General features: G+C 31.5%; 2 protein-coding genes across 2 annotated transcripts in view; both read right to left on the bottom strand.

The window, feature by feature from the left end:
* LOC134253414 (uncharacterized) overlaps positions 1-9,974 on the bottom strand; it is a 230,129-nt gene that overhangs the window by 44,871 nt on the left and 175,284 nt on the right. The gene's annotated exons all lie outside the window — the stretch shown is intronic.
* LOC134253409 (growth hormone secretagogue receptor type 1-like) lies at positions 4,567-5,564 on the bottom strand. The gene has a single exon (XM_062735935.1). The coding sequence runs from the start codon at positions 5,559-5,561 to the stop codon at positions 4,575-4,577; it is 987 nt and encodes a 328-aa protein (XP_062591919.1). The 5' UTR covers positions 5,562-5,564; the 3' UTR covers positions 4,567-4,574.

Below are 9,974 nucleotides of genomic sequence, written 5' to 3'. Positions count from 1 at the left end.
CTAATAAGTTTAAGACGTGTCTGGATGTTAGGATGCCGTCGGGTTTTTTTTTTTTTGGGGGGGGGGTTGGTTTTTTCAGTATTGACTATATTTTTATTAAAATCAATTCAAAAACTTTATGGATAGCTCAGACTTCACCTTGAAGAATGAACTTCTGCGACCACTCAACGAGTACTTGCTGGTCAGCTGTGATGTAACATCACTTTACACAAAATCAATTGGGGAAGCTAATGGCTGCTGTTGATAGGGGTTACAGAGAAATTCTCAGTCTAAGCCCAACCTTTAGCACACCTACATTATTTACTCAGATTTATCCAAAATTGAAAAATACAAATGTAATATATTTGAATTCCATGCAAATAAATATGACCAAAAAGTATCAAGAACACTTATTAAATTCTTTCATTTGAAAGCAACAAACTTTAGTGGAAAGCAAATCTGGCACTGAAGTTCAAGTGGGGAATTCATTATTTATGTAAAGATTTTTCGCAATTTTATTTTATTTTATGATATCAAAAAATTGAATTCTGTGATATCAAAAAATCAGTTTGATTTTGTGATATCAAAAAATCATTTTCTGATATCAGAAAATCGATTTTTTGATATCAGAAAATGATTTCTTGATATCAGAAATTCGAATTTTTGATATCAGAAAATGACTTTTTGATATCAAGAATTCGAAATTTGATATCAGAAATTACATTTTTTGATATCATAAAATCCCGAAGATTTTTTGATATCAAAAAATGATTTCTTGATATCGGAAATTAGAATTTTTGATATCAAAAAATGATTTTCTGATATCAGAAATTAGAATTTTTGATATCAAAAAATCTTGTTTATTTTCTGATATCAAAAAATATATTTTCTGATGTCAGAAATTGATTTTTTGATATAAAAAATCGAATTTCTGATATCACAAAGTGATTTTTTGATATCAGAAAATACCTTATAAATATTAAAACGGCGCCTCATAACCCAGAGCATATCAGACGGACGGACATACAGCTAGACGGACGGACGGACGTACAGACGGACGTATGGACAAACACCCCATTACTATATACCGGTTCTTCCTGTTTTTCAAGCGGGGGTAGAATAAGTCACGTTTACAGGGAAGAAAAGATCGAAGAGTGAATTTATAATAGTGTTTAAAATGGGTATTCGGAACTGGTAAAATAAGAGCATTTAAAAAATATTTATATTTCCAGTGTTCTAAATATTTATTTTTGACATGTTTTTAGTATATGTTAGAGTACATATCAAACTTACTTTTGATACCTAGAACGTTGTTTTATGTGAAAAATTTATGCATCTACAGAGGTTTTTCTGCAGACTTACGCGTCGCGGTGATTCAGATTTGTTGCATTGTAAAAGTGTGTCGACTGTTTCAAGTACGATAACGAAACCAAACTGAGGGCAAAAAATCAAAACTTCATATAATTCAAACACTCATGAATAAGCCTTCTTACATAAAAATCAATTTATTTTTACACCGTTGAATTTATTAATTATCAGTCCTTAAATTACTAATTATTCGGAACTGGCCAAAATCCGGAACTGGCCAAACGACTGTATTTTAATGAAATGTTTTGTGTATTTACAGAAAACTAGTATTTTAACTTCGGTTCGATCGTATGAAGATAAAAATACCGGTATAGTTGATTTTTAAAAAATGTTATCTCTTCTCAGAATTGTATTCCTTTTTTCTGAAATAATAGAGATTGTAACTTAACATCTTTATGTATATTCAAGTACATGCTTTCTATGTATGACTTGGAGGGATTGGGCAACTAAAGTAAGGCATGAAATTTTACTGATTTTAAAATTGTTCTAAAATAGTGTACTAAACCTTGCATCTGTGATTTTCCAGATTTACACTAAATAACAAGCAAACAACGATTATTATACTTTTACAACAAAAGTGTGCATGTCATTTGGTTTGGATGTTGCAAATAAAAGTCAAAAACTCAACATATACTCTTTTCCATACATACCTTTAATGATTGAATACCATCGAATTCAATTTTTGTTTACTTTAATAAATAATGGTAAATTAAAAGGACCTTGATGTATTTCAATATTTGTTGTGTTTAAGTTTCCTGATGTAAAGATTTACGTATTTGGGCAGATTGATATTCTTATGCATTTGCCAAGCCTTACAAAATGTGTAAAAGTGCTCTTTTAGTAAATGAATAAAAAATCCATTTTTAAGTTCATACCCTTTCATAAATGAACATAACCTTTCAGACTGGTCAAAATCACGATGCACTATTACAACGCACTTTGAAAAATTACACACTTTGAAAAAAATTTTCAAATTTAAGTGCGTTAAATTTGGGACCAAATCAACGCACTTTTAAAAATAAAATTTCTTTTCAAAGTGCGTTAATTGGTCAATCTTACGTTTGATAAATAATTGAACCTGTTGCCTAACTTTTCGGTGATCAGGTCACTTCAGGATGTGAAAGTGAGCGATTTTGATTTTTTCCCTACTTTGAATTAAAATTCTTTCTCTCCTAAATCTTTTACTGTACTTTCTTCCCAGTTTGCACACATCATTTATGTAAACTAAACTTTATTGAAAGTTTTCAACGTCATACCAGTTACAGGTATGCAAATACGTACATTTAATTGTAGCATAGACATCGGTTCCGGGAAGTAGTGGGGGTTTAGGCACACAAATGTTTTGCAAAGACATCCATAATATAGGCATTGAAAATTGGGGCTTACCTTTGGGGGGTCTATACTTTCACTTTGCTAACGACGGCTAAGTATAAGAAAAAAGAGTTGGGCTAAGAGACCTTCTACTCATCTTCTCCTCGTTCTTAATGAGGGTAAATCAATACATGTAAATTTAAAAAGTTTTTCGAAAGAGATAATTATTACAAGTTGTTTTCCTCAATTACTAAAATCTAAGTCTAGAATTTTTGTTTTATACATATTTTTTTGTAAGTGTGTTAAATGTCCCAATGGTAAAAAATGTTGACGTACACACTTAACGCACTTTGAAAAAAAAAATTAAGTGCGTTGAGTGTTTCCCAAATTTAATGCACTTTGAAAAAGAATTCAAAGTGCGTTGATTTTGTCGCAATTTTAACGCACTTTAAAAAAAATGTTCATAGGGCGTAATTTTTTCAAAGTGCTTTTCCACAATGCACTCTTAGACCAATGACTTTTTTTAAGTTTTAAGATTACCGATCTGTCATTCAAATGTCCATTGATATGACAAGACAGGGAAGATGATATCCTTATTTTGTTTTTGTTTTTTTTTTTTGTCAATAACTAATCTCGTTTCAGTAATTATTCATACATAGAACAAGCTCATGCGTATCGAATCAACTTATATAAACCCCAAATTGAGGTGATAAAGGTATATTGCTGCATAAGTAAGGGAAGATGACGATTGAAAAGCCATCACATTTATCATAAAGCTTTGTTGTTAGATTATCAGTATCGTCTTCGTCTAGTAAAACATCTAGATATGAACCAGATGTGTCAGACTCTGTGGTGTCTTTAATTTCAAGCTTACCAAGATATATCGTTTCGACATAAGAATGAAAATAACCACTCTTAGTCAATATATCTAAATGTCGAGTTGAATGCCACAGCAAGTGTTTTCTTCTTTTCACGTATAAGATTTTGAACAAATTCTGCTAATAAGGGGGCGCAGTTGGTACCCATGGGCATTCCAATAGATTGTTGGAAGACCTGTTCTCCAAAAACCGTAGAATTGTTAATCAGGAACTCAAGACTAGTATCTTTTTTATATCAATTTCCGTGTACGTGTACGTACAATTATATTGGTTTTTTTAAACAAAGTAATAATGGATAAAATCTGAATTTTTAACCAAAAAAAAAACCCATTCCAAAAAGACTTATTGCACTAAATATTTTGATACTGACAGAATAGAGATTATAAAAGTACACTGAGCTATTTATCGTTTAGAGTTCTTATAACAATATTTAATCTATTTTGACATGATGTATAAATTTAAAAAAAATAGTGTAATTTAGAATTTGACAGAGGAAAAAAACCCAAACCGGAATATTTAACATATTAATTTTCCATACTGTAATTTCATTCTTTTCATTTAGTAACACCACCCTTAAATTCACTCATTAAAATTTACTTCACAAAGCGTTCCAATACATGTACATTATGTTTTGCTGAGAACCTCATCAAACCAGTCACTGATTTAAGCAAGATGAAATATGTTAAATAAGAAGTTTCATGGTTTAGCGATCATTGTAAAGGGGTATTTCGCAAACGCATGGAATGACCCGGTGTCGATTTAAATCTTAGGAAGAGAAATTATTACAATGTGATTCCTTCATTTTTTTTACTGTATACATGGAAATTTTCGCCCCCGTTTTATTTTCGCCCCTTTCGCCCTCTTCTTGATTGGGCGAATTTAAAACTGGGCGAATTCAAATTACACAGCATAATTTCTTAAATAAAACTATGAATGGGCGAATTTAAAACGGGGCAAAATTGTTTGCAAGCGCAAAAGGGCGAAAATAACAAGGGGCGAAAATAACCCTGTATACAGTATCTATTTGTTATATCCATCTTATTGTACTCTAGAATTCTTGAATACAATGTTACATAACAGTTGTCTAAACTGCTTTGAAGTCATTACGTACAAAAAGAAATTAAGGCAGTAATTAAGTTGTTCCATCCATTGTGCGACTTCCTTGAAGGAGCTAAATTTATAGGATTTCTCTGAGTACGCATGCACATGTTTCTGATACGCCACATTGTGTATTATAGTGATAGGTAAAATCAGTATGACGTAGGCGATGACGATACATATCAGCATGGCTGTGATTCGGCCTTCGTTGTCGCTGGAAGGTCGTGAATTTAAGCTCCGTCGCCATCTCTGATGTTTAAATAACTTCACAACGATGAGTGTAGTCAGGAAAATTAGGATAACTATCGGTACCATAGAGTAAATAGCGGTTCCCATCTGAAGCATCAGTCCGAACTTTAACCTTTCATTTGAATCGGAGTGATCGTACACATCTGGATTGCACTGTCCATCAAGAACCCGAGATGCATAGCTCCATGCACCATTAAACGAAACGATGATCACCAAGATTGAAATGATAAAGGTCAATACCAGTCGTTTAGAAATTAAATACTTGGCTTTCATTGGAAACCAGACAGCAATAAACCGCTCTAAACAAAGGCCGACAACCATCCATGATGACATCATCTTGGAGGTACGTCGAATCACAATGTACAGTTTACAAGTTATATCATGTATAGCCCTGATATCCTGTCCAATCAACTCAATGAAAAAAGCCTTGTTAAAGGGTTGAGAGAGGAGAGCAACCAAATCGGACAGAGCTAGGACAATTAGCAGGCATGAAAATGGGGAACCGGAAAAACGGTCTGTGCGCATTACAAGGACAGTCAGTGAGTTTCCAACAACGCCAAGTAACACAGATACAGGCAGGAAAACGTAATTGATGTAATCGAAGATTGTTATAGATGAAGTCTCAGAAGTTAACATGGTAGTGTTGATAGTTCCAGAAGACAGTATTGTAGTGTTCATAATCCCGGGAGTCTGCGTTGTACTGTTGAATAGGACTTCCGGTGTAAAAGTTGTTTCAACTAAAGCCGTACTATATTCTGACATGAATGTTGATGCGTTTGGCATACTTTTTCTGGAATTAAAGAAAATAGTAAACTTATCAAGCCCAATCTACTTGCTCTTCGCATACGTTGTCACACACGTTGTTTCAGACGCGAAGCAATACAAAATTAAACATAATGACATCAAGGTATAATGATGCCTATATGTACTTGTTCTATATTATATACTGGTATCGCGCTTTTGTTTTTAATTTTTAATATTTTCAAAAAAGAAATATATATTAATTAAATATATGGAGATGAAATATATGGAAATTACAAATAGTATTCAAGTTCAAAAGTCTGTTAAACAATACAAAGCAGGAGCAGAGGAGACACGTTTCTCCAAAACATGAGGTGGAATTAGGTGCCATGAAGGAGTGAATATCCCCTGTCGACCAGTTACACACGCCTTGTGCTCCTTGTCATGATCGGGAATCACAGTAAAATGTGTCCACAATTCAGTGTATAATTAATGGACTAACAATTAGTATAAAAAATGTCAGTCAGCATTTGACTCAATGATACATATAGATTTAATTTGCTGACAAGTTCATTGTATCGAATGTAAAACTTACGAAATGATGACTTTAAAAGAGACCGTTATGTGGCAAAGCACTTTGAAAAAATTACGCACTTTGAAAATTTTTTACAAAGTGCGTTAAAATTGCGACAAAATCAACGCATTTTGAAAAATTTTTCAAAGTGCGTATAATTTTGGACACACTCAACGCACTTTGAAAACATTCTTCAAATTGCGTTAAGAGTGTACATTAACATTTTTTACCATGGAGGCATTTAACGCACTTTGAAAAAAAAATGCATGAAACAAAAAATTCTAGACTTAGATTTTAGTAATAGATAGAATCAATTTGTAATAATTATATCTTTCGAAAAACTTTTTTTTTAATTTACATGTACTCATTTAACCTCATTGAGAAGAAGGAGAAGACAAGTAGAAGGTCTCTCATCCCAACTCTTTTTTCTTATACATTGTGCATAGCCGTCGGTAGCAAATTGAAAGTTGACCCCCCCCCCCCCCAGGTAAGCCCCAATTTTTAATGCATACATATATTATGTATATCTTTGAAAAACATTTGTGTGCCAACATGTACCCCAACCCCCACCCCACCATTCCCGGTACCGATGCCTATGCTACATCCAAATATATGTACTTACATAACTGGTATGACGTTGAAAACCTTCAATAAATTTGAATTTACATAAAATGCTTGCAAACTGAAAAAAATTAAGTACAGTAAAGCATTTAAGAGAGAAAGAATTTTCAAAGTATGGAAAAATCAAAATCGCTCACTTTCACATCCTGAAGTGACCTATCACAGAAGAGTTATCAAACAGGTTCAATTATTTATCATACCTAAGATTTGCAAGAATATTGACCAATCCATACACATTTTTTCAAAGTGCGTTAATATGGTCGATATTAACGCACTTTGAAAAGAAATTTTATTTTTTCAAAGTGAGTTGATTTGGTCCCAAATTTAACGCACTTTGAAAATTTTTTTCAAAGTGCGTAATTTTTCAAAGTGCGTTGTAACACCGCTATTATTCTTGTATAAACAACTTGTTTTTCGATAACTTACCTCGTTTAAAAAATTGTTCATACGTATATTAAAGAGCATGCTCTTGCATATCGAATCAACTGTGAGATATAAACCCCGTATGCAGGTGATGAAGGTATATTGCTGTATAAGTAAGTGAAACTGACGATTGAAAAGATAAAGGCATCGCGTTTATCATTTAGCTTGGTTGTTAGATTACTAATAGCGTCATTTTCAAGTGAAATATTCAAATATGAAACGTGTCAGATTCTGTGGTATCTTTGATTTCAAGTTCACATCGTATCGACATAAGAATGGAAATAACCATTGTTAATTGACAATACGTCATTGATGTACAATGTATCTAAATGCACATTTTATCCCTCTAACATCCTTATAAGTAAATAAAAATTGTGTAAACTAATTAAAAAAAAAAAATTATATACCGGTATTATATGAAGCATTCACTGTCGAAAAAAAATAATCATGTACATATAAATGTAAAGCAGTATGTGCATATAACGTAAACTTGATTCCACTTTTAAAGTTTCAGTTACATGCATATTTGATGTGTTTTAATGTCGACCCCCCCCCCCCCCCCCGGCCCATCTTTATGAGGCTCCTTTTTAATATCTTTGAGGTATTTTTATCAACAATCCATTTTCTTATTTTAGAAAATCAATTCAAAATCTTCATATGAATATTTACCCGTTATTTTCTGATGTCAGAGTGTCGAATATTTAATATAGAAAATTAATATAAAAAATATTAGGATTTAGGATTTCCTGATATCAAAATACATTATTTTTGAAATCAAACTTTTTTAATTCTTGATATAAAAAACGTATCATAATGTAAATTTTCTGATTTTTATAAATATTGAATTTAATTCAAATGCAGAAATTACATATTTTGTATTTGTTCTTCCCGTTGATTAAATGGGAAAATCAAGGAAAAATGAAGCATTAGTTTCGTTTCTCTTCATCGTTCTATTCTGTAATTCAAAAAGATTGGAAACAAGTTTTTATAACTTATTGGTTCTTCTCCTTGAATGTAATAAATACTAATAATATTTTTTGCAATCGAAAAAGTGAAACATATGGAGATAACGAACAGTATTCAAGATCATAGGTAAAAGAAACAGAAAAATATATGATACAAGTGAAGATTTTGTTCAATAACATACTCACTTGTCAAGGTTCAAAATTATGTTTACAGTTTGCAGAATTCGTTATTTAAAACTAAAGTAAACAAGTACGGTAGTACCGGGTAATTAATATAAAATAAAATTTAAAAAAGAGGAAGATAAGGAATTTTATACTTAAAGTAAAGTTACCTTGAACTTTTCAGTACTGAATGCAAGATCTAATTCGAAATGGAACTTGTCGTCCTATCATTTCCACAGTACCAAAAGAAAGAGAAAAAATCTGATAATTGAAGAATATTTATAGTTATGTTTAATAAACACAACAACAAAAAAAACTGTGAAAATCCTCAGTATTTTTGTCACTTTACTTTGTTAATTGGTATGAATTATGTAATAGTATTTTATAATAAGCATAGAACTCTCCGCTAATTGTAATCCAGTTTTTATAAGGATGGGCATCATTTTATAAAACATTATTACAAATACGACGTTACAAATTAAAGTATACTACATGTATATTATTTGAATATTGTCATGACAGAGATACAGAGATACATGTACATACATTTACTCTCGCCAATACAACATTAATTACAAAGAAGTAAAGATAAAATTTTATACTTACTCGTTATAGCACTATTTGAATTCAATAACTTGCAACAACATCTTGTTTGAAGAACGACAATTTGCAGATGACTTGTTATTCGAGTTAAATTCGATTTATAGAATGTAAAAGCTCTGGGTCTGTTGTTAATGTACGGTATCAATTAAATCTGTTAATGATGAATTAAGTCCACTTGAATGGTTTTTATGGAACTACACAGGAAATAGAATCTCTTTCATGGTAAATTAAAATGTTGGCATCTGATGGGCGCTCTCTGTCGCCGTCACCTTTTATATTAAGGTAGCTAAGTCATTAGTGTATTTAGAATAAATGAAAAATTGCTTAACTTTGTTCAATCCCTGAATGTCGTGGGAGATAATTGTCTTTACCGTATGTTTTTTAAAGGTTCAGAAAAAAAAATACATATACACTGAAAAATTAAGTAGTAAAAGTCACCTAGAAGACCAGTAAATTTACTGCCCATACAATCACTCCCTTAATGGTAGTATTTCTAGGTATTGCGTAATAAAATTTACTATATAACATTGATAAATCGAGAATCTATAAGTAACTTTTACTAGGTTAGGTGTAGGTATCTATACGACCCACGTTCCACGTGACTCCTACTTTATACTCACTATCTTAGCCAGTAAACATAAAAACAAAAAGTAATTTTGTATTACAAAGATATTTAACAAAACCTATTGATGATTAGATATAAGAGAATGCTCACCAAGATTAGATTATCAAAGCACCAATTAAAAAATGAAACTGGTAGATATAATAATACACTTAGATCTCAAAGAATTTGCACACTATGCTCCTTTAATGATATTGAAGATGAATTTCATTTCATATTAAAATGTCCATATTATATGAAAATCTGAGAAGTATGTACAATAAGAAGTATTATTATGTCAAACCAAGTGTATTTAAAATTGTAAGTTTAATGAGTAGTCAAAATGTAAAAGAGTTGTCTAATTTGGGAAAATTTTTATATAAAGCTACAGCTCTACGAAA

Source organism: Saccostrea cucullata, unplaced genomic scaffold (genome assembly GCF_032062105.1).
Source record: "Saccostrea cucullata isolate Sc308-1 unplaced genomic scaffold, CSIRO_AGI_Scuc_v1 ctg68, whole genome shotgun sequence".
Lineage (NCBI taxonomy): Eukaryota > Metazoa > Mollusca > Bivalvia > Ostreida > Ostreidae > Saccostrea > Saccostrea cuccullata.
Note: the sequence above shows the minus strand (reverse complement) of the source record. Positions and strands in the feature narration are given on the sequence as shown.